The following is a 12677-nucleotide window of genomic DNA, read 5'->3' as shown; positions in this document are numbered from 1 at the left end:
ACAGTTGCTTGAAGGGGTTGGAAATTTTAACAGTCTTGGAGCCAGTGAATGGGAAAACGTGACCAATTTTTCAGTTTACAGTCTGTAAGCTTTGTCACTCTTTCTGCTGCTGCTGATTGCTACCTTTGGGTCTGAGAACACTAGCCAGGATTGGGGCAGTGTGGATACGGAGGCATAGGAGCAGCAGCTGGTAGAACCAGTAACATTTGACTCGGGAAGAGCAGCTGAGGGGAGCGGCATAGATTCAAACTCCCAAACGTTTCAAGGATTGGCATCAGGAATTATGGGGTTTTTTTCGTGTGAAGCCCAGAGAGCAGAATTATACCTAGTAGAGGGACAGCATAGCAGGTGTTCAGTAGTGGAATGATGGCTACACAAATCCACAAAGACTTCACCAGAGTCACCAAACCCAGAAACGTCACCAGCAGGAAACTGCACAAACAAATGGTGATATATTCAGACAATAGACTATTACTCAGTAATATTTTTTTTTTTAATAAACAAGCTACTTTTGTGCTCACAATCACATATGTGTGTTGAGTGAAAGAAGCCAGACTAAACAGACTATCTTTCACATGATGCTATTTATATAAAGTTCTGGAGCTGGCAAAATTAATCTGTGGTGATGAGTCAGAATCATGGTAATTTCTTCAAGGAGGTATTGACTGGCAAGTGGCACCAGGGAATTTTCTGGAGTGATGGAAATGTTCTCTGTCGTGATCTGGGTGGTGGTTATGTGGGTTTATATGTATGTAAGAACTTGATGAGTGTACACTTAAGACTTGTACACTTTACTGCATGTTAAGTATATATCAGTAACAAGAGGAAACCTGACAGCTTGTTTATAGAAAGGAAAGAAGGAAGGAGGAAATGGAATTGGCCTCCCCAAGCAGAAGCTGGATGGGTGATGTGAATAGTGATGTGGGAGGCAAAATAATGGTACCCCCAAGATGTCCACATCCTGATCGCCTCAGCCTATGACTATGTTACATCATATGGCAAGGGGAAATTACAGTTGCAGATGGAATTAAGGCTTCTAATCAGCTGAGTTTAAGAGAGGGAGATTATCTTGGATTATCTGGTGGGCCCAATGTAATCACAAGGGTCCTTAAACCAGAAAGAGACTGAAGAGTCAAAATCAGAGAGATGGCCTTGTGAGAAAGATTCAACTGGCCATTGCTGCCTTTGAAGATGGAAGGGGGCCATGAGCCAAGGTGTGTAGGCAGCTTTCAGAGCTGAAAAAGGCAAAAAAAAAAAAAAAAAAAAAAAAAAAAGAAGCCTCCCCACAGCCTTCAGAAAGGAACACGGCCCTACTGACACCCTGATTTTAGCCCAATGAGACCCATTTCAGGCTTCTGACCTCCAGAACTGTATGATGTTTTGTTGTCTAAAGCCACTAAGTTTGTGGTAATTTGTTACAACAGCAATAGGAAACTAGTATAAAAGGCCTTCAATTTTTTTGGCATACATACCCCTAAAATAATTTTGAAAGACTATGTATCCCCCAATTATTTAGTCACACGGAGTTACGAAAAGGTGCAATTTCTAGTTTATTATATATTATAATCATCTTTCCAATATGTTTTCACCAAAACCATGGAGATGCAGACTTAGCTTATTCCATTTATGAAAAACACTCTCCAAATGATTTAATCGTCAAAGCTTACTCTCATAGACAAAGCACTCAGCTAAAATGGAATTACTTCTCATCAGAAACAGGCTGACTTAGCTTTTTCAATTTAAGTAAATGTGTTGATACTTTCTCAGAAGAGCCATCTCATTCATTACCTCTTCCATTGATTCAAATATGCATGAAGCATCTTCTAGCTGTTTGGGATACGTCAGTGACCAACACAGACAGAAGAATCCCTGCCCTCGTAGAGGGACTTCTGGATTCTATTTCTAAGGTAGCTGAGAAGGCTGACCTAGAGGTTGAAGTCTCAGTAACATCAAGTGTCACAGCCAGCAGTTTTCTTCCTTTTTCCTTTTCTTTTTAAAAAAGATTCTTTACTGAAGTATAACATACACGCAGAAAAGTGCACGGATCATTCAATGAATTTCCACACACGGCACAGAGCCATGTAACCAGCACTCAGATGAACGAACACAATACTGTCAGCCCCTGGGACTTCCCCGGCGGTCCAGTGGTGAAGACTTTGCTTCCACTACAGGGGGCATGGGTTCGATCCCTGGTTGGGGAACTAAGATCCCGCATGCCGCGCAGCCAAAAATAATAATAACAATAATAAAAATAATAAAGAAAGAATTGAAAAAATATAATATATAAACGGCCCCTCTCCTGAACCCTTCCATCACTACTTCTTACTGAGCCTGCTTTTCTTAGTCTTACGGGAACTTTCTCCTGCAGGGACTCTGCTTTTTGGAATAGCCCCCTTTTTCGGCACTCATCTCAGGCAACACTCCACAGAGGAGCAAAAAGCTCGAACCATCCGAAGCCAAGCACCTCCCAGATAAAATCTATATGGATGGAAGCCAAGAATTTGGAAATTGACTCTAATTTAAAGTAATGGTTCTCAAAGTGTGGTGCCTGGGCCAGCAACATCAGCCTCACTGGAAACTCATTAGAAATGCAAATTTGGGGGGGGAGGGGAGGGTGGGACGAATTGGGAGATTAGGTTTGACATAAATACACTACCATGTGTAAAACAGATAGCTAGTGGGAACCTGCTGTTTATAGCACGGGGACCGCAGGTCGGTGCTCTGTGACGACCTAGATGGGTGGGATGGGGGTGGGGGTGGGAGGGAGGTCCAAGAGGGAGAGGATATAGGTACACATATAGCTGATTCACTTCATTGTACAGCAGAAACGAACACAACATTGTAAAGCAATTTTACTCCAATTAAAAGAAAAAGGAATTAAATTTAAAATAAGTAATATGTGGAATTCTAAAAAAAAAAAGCAGCGTAAAGTTTGTAAGGAGAAAGTTTTTTTCTGGGACTAAATTCTAAGAGGAATTCATTTAAATGAAAAAAAAAGTTGAATAAAAAAAAAAAAAGAAATGCAAATTCTTGGATCACATCCCAGACCTACTGAACCTGAAAACGCTGGGGGTGTGGTCCAGCAAATGGTTATAACAAGCCCTCCAGGGGATTCTGATGCACGCTTAGGTCTGAGAACTACTGGGCTGGATAAGGGTAATGTTTATGATCGCACAGTAGCTCTTAAAGATTGGCCCCCAGACAAGCAGTATCAGCGTCACCTGGGAACTCAGGAATACAAATTATCAGGTCCCACCCCGGACTCACTGAATCAGAAACTCTGTTTTAACACACCCTCCAGTTGATGCTGATGCATGCTAGAATCTGGGAACCAGTGCCTAAAGCTGTATTTGCCTGACTACTGGGAAAGCCTCATGCATTCCCAGCAGTACCTGTACTCCTATTTGGAAAGCCTGCTTCACAGGATATAAAGACAGTCAGTAGGATTCCTACTGACTAAAAAAGTGCCTGGCTTATAGTAGGTGCTCAGTGTTTGTTGAGTGAATTAATGCAACAGTCCTGTAAAGTAGGAAGTTAGTTAAGCAGAGGTGAGGTTCGCACGCCCGTCAACCTGGACTTCACTATTGGGATTTGAAGGCATTTGATTTCTACTGCCCACAGCGCCGCCTGCACTCGAATTCCCCCTCCGCCCGGGAGGTGGCGCTCTGGAGCGCCCGTGAGGCCAGGCTGGGAGGCGGGACTTCCTGCTTTCCAGGGAGCACTTCCGGCCCAGCCCAAGAGACGGGTAAACGCCGTTGTGGGGCGGTCCTGTCGAGGGCGCCGGAGCTAGGTTGCTCGGGCTACCTCGTGGCACGAGGGTCAGGCGAGCGTCACGCGGAGGTTCATTTCCCAGACGAGCACGGCACGGCCGGGGCCACGTAAGTGCGCGCGCCGCCCGGACGGGACAGAGAGGCAGGTCCCTCTGCTCAAGTCCACGGGCCCCAGGCTTTGTGGCTTTGGGACAAGTCGCCCAGTCTTTACAAAGTGGGTTATTGGCAGCCGCTGGCTCATGGAGTGGGGAGCGTCCCACTGATGTAAAGCGTGGTAGCAACAGCTGTCTGGCACACGGCGCTTGATGCGAGACCTCTGCTGTTGTTGGGTTGAAATTCTGGGGCCTGGAGGTGGAGTGGGAAGAGGTGGATAGGGAGGGAGTGGGCGAGTAGATGTCTGAGGGGAAGGGCCGCCCGGATCCCCTCTCCCATCCCATTGCAGGCGCACTTTTTGTCGTGCCCGGCCTGGCATGAATGCAGACCCGACTGACTCTGCAGGCTTGGCGGTCTAAACGGGCCGGGAGAGCCCAGGGCGAGGGCGGGAAGTCGAGGCTGTCTTGTCTCGGGGCTTCTCTGAGGTCGTGGGCTCCACCAGCGCCTTCAGCCTGCCTGCGTTTGTTTGAGGCTGTTTGGTTCCTTTTTCCGCTCCTTCATTCATTCCTGGATTTGTTCCTTCAGTTTTTGTTTTTTTGTTTTTTAAAAAAAATTTTAGATTTATTTATTCATTTATTTAATTTTTGGCTGCGTTGGGTCTTCGTTGCTGCGCGCGGGTTTTTCTCTAGTTGTGGCGAGCGGGGGCTGCTCTTCGTTGCGGTGAGTGGGCTTCTCGTTGCGGTGGCTTCTCTTGTTGAGGAGTACGGGCTCTAGGCGCGCGGGTTTCAGTAGTTGTGGCGCACGGGCTTCAGTAGTTGTGGCTCACGGGCTCTAGAGCACGGGCTCAGTAGTTGTGGCCCACGGGCTTAGTTACTCCATTGCATGTGGGATCTTCCCGGACCAGGGCTCGAGCCTGTGTCCCCTGCATTGGCAGGCGGACGCTTAACCACTGCGCCACCAGGGAAGCCCTGTTCCTTCAGTTTTTATGTACTGATTGTTACCACGTAGTAAGTACCAAGGCAGTGGGGATAAAGTCTCTTCCCCACGGGGACTCTTAGAGCAGTTTGGAATTAAATAGCTTTACCTTTAAATATCTAATCACACATTGCAATGTGTGCTCTGGAGGAGGGATGCAGGGTGTTGTGGGATAGGATTGGGAGAACTGGGAGAGGCTTCCTGACTGAAAATCTGAAGGATGAGGAGGATTTTGTAGGTGGGTAGGAAGGGCAATGGTGTTCCTTTTAAGTGGAGAGATAGTGTGAAAGGGTCCTGCAGTGAAAAGACGCATTCCCGCCACTGTCCTCTCCTGCTACGGAAGAGAATGACAGCAACAGCCAGATGCCAGTAACTCAGAAATGAATCAGATACAGTTCCTGCCCCTGGAGAGCAGTCTCGAAGAAGAAATAAGGCTGTACGCATAAACCACAATTAGAATGAGGCTGACACGTGCCCTAAGAAACACACATTCACTCAGTTGGCAAGTATTTACCGGCATTTACTGTGTGGTGGGCACTTTGCCAGGTGCCGAGGGTACATGGATGTCCGGAGGTTACAAACTGAATGGATACAATGCAGCTGCAGTTCCGAGGGGGAAAGTTTTTGCTAACTGAGACTCTAAGGCTGGTGTTTGCTTCTGGATGCCTGGGAGAGTAGTGGTTCAGAACTTGGATTTTGAATCAGGGCAGGGATCAGGCTGTTGGCCTCCGACAAGTTGCTCTTTCCCGAGCCTCGGTTTTCTGAACTCCATAATCGGGACAGAAGAATAAAACACGTAGTGCCGTGTCTGGCAGATGCTGGCGCTCAGTAAGTGGGCACTGCTCTTATTTTTGCAGGTAACAAAAAAGAGGGATGATATGGCTGTTTCTTCTTCTGGAGCACTTTGTACTTACCAAAGCCCTTTGACATAAGTTTATTATTATTCAACACACAGTCAGTTCCTTTTTTTGGAAGGTACTGTACTTGACAGTGGGAAGGCAGACAGATAAGACTCGTCTCTGGCTTTGGGGAACTTGAGTTTGTCTTGGGAGCGTAGCGTAGAGTGTGGGGTGTGTAGTCTATGAACGTGTAATTATAACGTAATACATAAGAGCATGCTGGAAGCGGACCCCTCGCCACCTGTCTGACTTCGGCCCGTCACTCACCTCCTAGTTCGTTCCATGGCTGCCCAGTTGTTTCTCCCACACTTCCTGCCCCAGAACTTCTGCACTTGCTGTACCCTCTTCCCAGCAGCCTTGTCATTAGCTCAGGGTATGCCGAGCGCCACCTTCTTACCGATGCTAAGACCACACCCCTCGGCCACCGCCATCCCCTCCCTCTTGGCTGGTTGGTTGGTTTTAACGTAGCACTTATTACTGTCAGGCATTAGGCGACATAGTCATTTGTTCTTTGTTATCTGCTTCCCCAAAGAAATTGTTCTCCTCTTAGGGCACTCTTCACCCTCCCAGGAGCCCCGGAAGTGGCTGTCAGGTTCAGGTCTCTGAGGAAGGCCAGGGTGGCTCCTGTTTTCCAGGATGGACTTCCCCAGCTCCCTCCCTCCCTCGTTGTTTACGACTGGCCCCCTTGGTCTGAGCGATGTCCCTGACGTGTCCTTCATGTGCAGCTGGAGAGACGCGCTGACCCTGCCGGAGTCCCTGCCCCAAGGTCCTGAGGTGAGGATGGCAGGGAGAGCCTTGGTGGCTGCAGGGTGGGTGCCGTCCCTTGGCCCCCCTATCCTAGCATTCACACCAGTTGGCAGGAGTGCAGGGTGGGGTGGCATTGGCACAAATCTGCTAAGACACAGGCTGAGCCAGAATCCCCTCCTTTGGGGACCTAGGATGCCCTGCCAACCGCAGAGGATTTACTGAGCAGGAGCTGTTGGCCCCCGTCTTTTCTTCCTCTATTTGTTCAACAGATACTCACTGAACAGCTCCTACTATGTGCCAGGTGCCTTACCAGGCCCTGGGAATCCAGAGTGAGTAAGTCGGATGCGCTCCCTGCCCCATGGAACAGAGTTAGGTTGAGTGAGAATAGACAGTGAATAGACCAAAGGATAAAATCATTACAAAGTGAGAACAGCTCTGAGCGAAACCGAAAGGATGCCGAAACCGTACAGTAGGGGTGAGGTGGGGAGGGGAGGGGAGATCTCCTGGGACACGAAGGACGCCGGCTCTTTCCCCGGAAGCCTAAGCCATCTGGCTGCCACTTGGAGACAGGCTGGCCGAGGATTACGCCCGGCAGAGGCAAGTGGGCGAGAAATTTAAAAGAGACACTGGCGTTGGGCGGGAGGGGCTCCCTTGACAAGGAAGGGCTTACATCAGACCCGCCCCTGCGGGAGCCTCGCTCCTCCGTCCCCAGGTGTGGAGCTGAGCTGTCTCAGGCCAGCCCCGCAGTGGGATGGAGCAGCCTGTGGGTGTCCCAAGTAAGTGACCACAAGGTCTCCTGAGTGTAAGTGAGGCTCAAAGGCCAGCGGCTCCTGCGAGAGCCTGTGCAGCCTGGAGGTCGAGAGCACAGACTGAAGTCAGACTGCCTGGGTTCACATCCCAGCCCTTCTCTTTAGTGGCTGCTGCCTGGGACAAGGGACGGCCTCGCTGTGCCTCCATTTTCTTCATCGTTAAAGTGACGATGACCATCGTACCAGTTTGGCCGGTGCCTTGGGAGGATTGAATGAGTTAATAAAAGAGTGGGTGGCAGCGCCTGGCCCGGCGCACACTCACTGTTCTGTTGTGGCCACGGTTGTGTTTCCTCAGAACGTGGCGCCGCACGTGGCCAAGGGCCTGCTCTGGGAGCCGGACACCCCTGGGCCGCTGCCCTTGCTGCCTCCTGGTCCCGGTAAGGATCTCGGCCTTGGGGCCCCCTCCCAAGCTGCTCCCCGCTGCTCCTCTCCCCCAGCTCCCGCGCGAGGCCTTTCCTCTCCCTGCTGATTCTGCCCTACAGGGCCCTTGGCACCTCCAGGCACCTAGGACACCTGGTTCCATTTCCGGGCCCTTCCGCGGCCTCACTCTTCCCTCAGATCCCTGGGACCCTGGCGTGACCGCCCAGGATCTGCTTTTCCGGGGAGGTTACCAGTTCCGTAGACAGCCCCAAGCCGTGCTGGACGTTACTGAGCAGGTAAGCGGCCCCACGGCGCGCAGTGCCACGCGGCCGGGGCTGTGCCTAGTGACCTGGCCTCCTTTCCTCCTGCAGCTCAGCCGGTTCTTGTGGGACCATGGGGACATAGCCTTTGCACCCCTGGGGAAGCTGATGCTGGAGAATTTCAAACTGGAGGGAGCACGGGTGAGTAACCCCTCGCCAGCCGGGAGAGGGGGCTCCCCACTTCCCATCGGGGTAAGCCCTAGGGCGTGTGAGCTTGACGAGGCCTCTCCACACAGGGCCGCTCTAAGAAGAAGACAGTGGTCAGCGTGAAGAGGCTGCTCCAGGACCTCGGTGGACACCAGCCCTGGGGGCAAGTGGCTAGTGAGACAGGACGGGATGGGTATGCCTAGCTGGTGGTGGGGCTGTGGAGGGAACCAGGGCCTGGATGCTGGTTTCCATCAGGTTGCTTCCACACGCCCCGTGCAGTCACGGGCCACGCTGCCCCATGCAGAGCTCCCAGCTGCACAGGCCGCGTGAGGGAGAAAAGAACGGAAGCTCATGCGCTGCAGGCACGGCTGCATCCAGCTGTTCAGGTGTTAATAGGGCTCTTCATTTTCTCATCCTCTTGCCTCTGCTTGGCTTAATTCCTCGACAGGCTGCTTCCAGGTGGCAGCAAGGTGGTTTATGATTCCAGGGGAAGGGCTAGTGTCCTTCCTGAGGCGCCAGCACAAGTCCCGGGAGCGGTGTGGTCGGCTTGGCTGGGCTTGGGTGTCATGCCCATCGTGAGCCGATCCCTGTGGCCGGGCGATGGCGGACTCCACGTGGCCAGGCCTGGATCGTGTGACTGCAGCACGGGAACAGGGTGGGCTGGTTTCCCAGAGGAGGAAGTTCTAGGGTGATGAAGAATGCGTCTGCTACGCCTGGCCTCCCTCGGGATGGCACCCAGCCCTCCTCCCCATCAGCCACAGCCTGACCCTCCTCCTCCCGCCCCCAGCTGTCCCTGGGCTTACCTCAGCCACCGCCAGCGCCGGTTCTCCATCCTTGGGGGCCCGATCCTCAGCACGTCGGTGGCGAGCCTCCTGGGGGAGCTGCTGCACGAGGAGCTGGCCCTGCGCTGGGAGCAGCTGCTCCTGGACGACGCCTTCACTGGGGGCGCGCTGGCCTGGGTGCCCGGCAGGACGCCCAGGGCTGGGCAGCTGGTCTACCCCGCAGGAGGCGCCCTGGACAGGCTGTGTATCCTCCCTCGCTGGGCATGCTCTAGGGACAGGCGGGAAGTTGGGAGCCTTGAGTGGCCATAACGCGTGAACTTATCCTTAGCGAGATGCCCAGACTTCCAGAAGGTCAGCCTGACCCCAGGCAGTGAGCCCCGGGTTCTCGGAGGCCCTGGCCATATCCGGCTCCGGGGACCTGTCCGGCAGGTGGTGACCCGCACCGTGCAGGGAGAAGGTAAGGCCCATAGACACCTCCCCCGTCCACTCACTGACCTGTTGCCTGACTCTGACCCTGACCCTGACCCTGACCCTCACCCTCTCCATCCCTCAGCTCTGCTGGCTGTCCGCTCTGACTACCACTGTGCCTTGTGGAAGGTCAGTAAGCAGGGGCAGCCGGCCCCTGTCCAGGTGTTGCAGGTCGAGAAGGGGGCCACAGGGATCAGCCTCAGGTGAGGGGCTCACTGAGGCTGGTCTGCGTGGAGATGGGCGTGGGAGAAGGGGGTGGCCTGGCATTCATCACGTGTGTGCCCTGTAGCCCTCACCTGCCTGGAGAGCTGGCCATCTGCAGCCGTTCCGGAGCCATCTGTCTGTGGACTCCCCAGGACGGGTAACGCCCCTTCCCCATAAAAACCCTCCACCCCAACCAGCAGCTCCCGCAGAACCCGGCCCATGTCCTGGACCCCAGGCCAGGTCACCCCAGTCTCCCCCCATCAGCCGGTCTCCCCACCATGGCTGGCCTGTCTCCCCAAGGCTGCGGCAAATCTACAAGGACCCCGAGACCCTTGTGTTCCGGGACCCCTCTCCCTGGCGTTGGGCAGACTTCACTGCCCACCCTCGAGTGCTGACTGTGGGTGATCGCACCGGAGTGAAGATGGTGGACACTCAGGTGAGGGGGCAGAGCAGGTCCATGGCGGGGATGGGGTGGGGGGCCTCCCCCGAGAGGGCGTGGTGAGCTGCAGGGCCAGCGAGCCCCGGGCCAGCTGCAGCAGGTGGCACCACACATGGCGGACCGTGGGCTGGCTGACCTGGCCGTGTCCCCCAGGGCCCGCCGGGCTGTGGTCTGCTGCTTTTTCGTGGAGGGGCAGAAGCATCGTGCCAGAAAGGGGAACGGGTCCTGCTCACCCAGTACCTGGGGGAGTGCGGCCCCGAGTGCCTGCACCCCACGCTCCACCTCATCTGCACCCAGGTGAGCGACACCTTCCCCTCCTCTCCGTCCTGCACCGTCTCAGGCGGTCAATGGAGACGGTCCTGGACAGCTGCTGGGGAAGGGGGAAGGGCATGGGCGTGGGGGGCAGTGGCCAGAGCTGGACAGTCCCCCCGTGTCCGGAAGGGGAGAGGAGGTCTGGCTCCACCCCGCCCCCTCAGGACCCTGGGTGTTAGTGGGTGTGTCTCGGGCGTATGTGCCAGGGTCAGGTGAGGTTGGGGGAGGCTGGGTGAAAGCCTCTCTCAAGAGCCCTTCTCCCAGCAAGGCCATCAGGACAGGGGACGGTGCCACCTGCTCGGGGGTGCCTCCTGTGCGGGGCTGGGCAGCTGAAGCTGGAGAGGCGGTCAGGGCCGGTCCCGGAGTGCTGAGACTTACCCTGAGAGCCACATGGGGCCCTGGAGGGGGCCACCCAGGGGGACCTGTCCCGTCCCTCTCTCCCACGCCTCAGTCACGTCCCCTCTGTCTTCTTCCTGGGCCCCCAGTTCTCGCTCTACCTGGTGGATGAGCGCCTCCCCTTGGTGCCCCTGCTGAAGTGGAACCACGGCCTCCCCTCCGCGCCCCTGCTGGCCCAGCTGCTGCCCCCGCCCCGCACAGGCCTCCCGCGGCCGCTGCTCCTGGCGGGCCAGGGTGGGGAGCTGCAGCTGCTGCACGTCGCAGGTGAGGGGCCGGTGCGGGCGGGAGGCGGGCAGGAGGGCGGGCGGGGCCGGGCCCGGGCAGGGCCTCAGCTGTCTGTCCCTCCTCCAGGAGAGGGGGCCTCCACGCCCCGGCTGGCAGGGCCCCCCCAGTCTCTCCCTTCCAGGAGCGACTCCCTCTCTGCCTTCCCCCTGCTGGAGCCCAAGAGTCAGTGGCGGCTGCAGGAACGTCTGAAAGCACCAGCCATAGGTGCGCTGGGGCAGGGGAGTGGGTTTGAGGAGCCGCACCCGCACCAGGCTGTGGGGTCACGGTCCTTCTACCTCCAGGTCTGGCCGCCGCCATCCCACCCTCCACTTCCACGCCGGTGCTGTCACTCTTCCAACTTTCGGCGGCTGGAGACGTCTTCCACCAGCGCCTCCACCTCCAGGGAGAGCCCGGGCCTGACTCTCCTGCCCCCACGGCTTCCTGGACCCCCCAGGCCACTGCCTCCTGCAGCCGGTGGCTGAAGGCCCTGCTGGAGGTGCCCCCGGCTCCCCCCGTGTGGGCTGCACCCACCTTCTCCCACCGCCGCCTGCTGGGCTGCTTTGAGCCTCAGAAGGCAGAGGGCAAAGCGCCAGAGGGTCTTCGCACGGCCATGGCCAAAGGGCGTCTCCTGCAGCCGAGGGACCTGGGCCTGCTCCCCACGGAAGAGCGGGCCCCCGCCCCCGAGCCAGGCCCCGAGGACGAGCTCAGCGAGCGTTTGGAGGCAGCCTGGGAGGGCCAGGCGGCGGCCTGGTGGGAGAGGCGGCGGGGCAGCGGCTCGGGGCCCGGCAAACAGCCCAAGCGGCACAAGCGCCGGACTCAACTGTCCAGCACCTTCTCCTCACTCAGCGGCCGCTTAGACCTCTCAGACGCCGCCAGCCCCCCTCCCAGCCCAGAGCGGACACTGCCCGAGGCCAGGCCTCAGCCCCCAGTGACCCCGCCCTCCCAGGAGTTCACCCAGGAGCTGTGGGCCCGGGGCGTCCCCTCGGAGCGGCAGCAGACCCTCCGGGACTACATGGCTGAGCTGCCGCTCCGAGGGGACGCCCCGGGGGCTGCCTCTGTGCCCTCCTCCCAGGCCTCCAGCGTCCGGGCCACCCCCTCCCGGCAGCGGGCAGCCGTCCGCTCCGGCTCTCAGCCGCACTGGAAGAAGCCCCGCATGGGCTTCTGACGCCCGGGGAAGCTGCCCCCCACCTCCAGGGAGCCCTTTGTCCTGGATAAGCTGTGCCTTTTGTGGTTGAAACGGGCCAGGGTGCAGACCTTCCTGCTTTTTGAAGGCCTTCGTGACTGCGGGAGACATTCAGAAGCGATTTGAGTCCACGTTGGAGGAAGGAGGACACGGTAGTCGTTTCTCCTGTAGCTCGTGCTCCCAGGGGCACGTTGAGAAGTCCTGGGAGCCCCGTCCTGAAGGTCAGTGTCGCCAGGATCCCCTCCAGCCGACAGTGTCGTGCTGGAAAGCGGGGGCTCCAGGCGGCCGAGGGCTCCGCCACGCACGGGCCCCCGGGGACGTGGCCAGTGACGGTGAAGTGAGCTGCCCAGCCTGCCGGTGCTCCGCTGCTGGGTGTTAGATGGTGCTAGAAACCGCTTCACACACACACACACCTAACGTTTTGTAGAGGGAGGCACTTTGGACCCACGTTTAGGGGTTGAATAAACTTGTCACCTGAGCCTGGTTTTGAACGATCAAGTTTCTCAGGC

The 12677-nt window shown here is 56.2% G+C and overlaps 1 protein-coding gene across 10 annotated transcripts; it reads left to right on the top strand.

Annotated features, from left to right (window-relative positions):
- Positions 1 to 3736: 3736 nt before the first annotated feature.
- On the top strand, positions 3737 to 12646 carry TAF1C (TATA-box binding protein associated factor, RNA polymerase I subunit C). 10 transcript variants are annotated; one of them, XM_059905556.1, is made up of 15 exons: positions 3896 to 5695; positions 6288 to 6511; positions 7589 to 7670; positions 7852 to 7949; positions 8025 to 8114; positions 8210 to 8283; positions 8908 to 9146; positions 9243 to 9359; positions 9456 to 9573; positions 9660 to 9731; positions 9875 to 10010; positions 10167 to 10310; positions 10811 to 10985; positions 11073 to 11210; positions 11288 to 12646. In XM_059905556.1, the coding sequence occupies exons 2-15, from the start codon at positions 6374 to 6376 to the stop codon at positions 12148 to 12150; spliced, it is 2484 nt and encodes an 827-aa protein (XP_059761539.1). In that variant the 5' UTR covers positions 3896 to 5695; positions 6288 to 6373; the 3' UTR covers positions 12151 to 12646. The 10 variants fall into 10 exon arrangements, with proteins under 10 accessions (XP_059761540.1, XP_059761533.1, XP_059761536.1 ...); XM_059905557.1 differs by lacking the exon at positions 3896 to 5695 and adding an exon at positions 3737 to 3878 and having other exon boundaries at positions 6373 to 6511; positions 9243 to 9573; XM_059905550.1 differs by lacking the exon at positions 3896 to 5695 and adding an exon at positions 3789 to 3878 and having other exon boundaries at positions 9243 to 9573.
- Positions 12647 to 12677: the final 31 nt, after the last annotated feature.

This window comes from Balaenoptera ricei, chromosome 19, assembly GCF_028023285.1.
Source record: "Balaenoptera ricei isolate mBalRic1 chromosome 19, mBalRic1.hap2, whole genome shotgun sequence".
NCBI classification, from domain to species: Eukaryota; Metazoa; Chordata; class Mammalia; order Artiodactyla; family Balaenopteridae; genus Balaenoptera; species Balaenoptera ricei.
The sequence above is the reverse complement of the archived record's forward strand: the minus strand, read 5'-3'. Positions and strand labels throughout refer to the sequence as shown.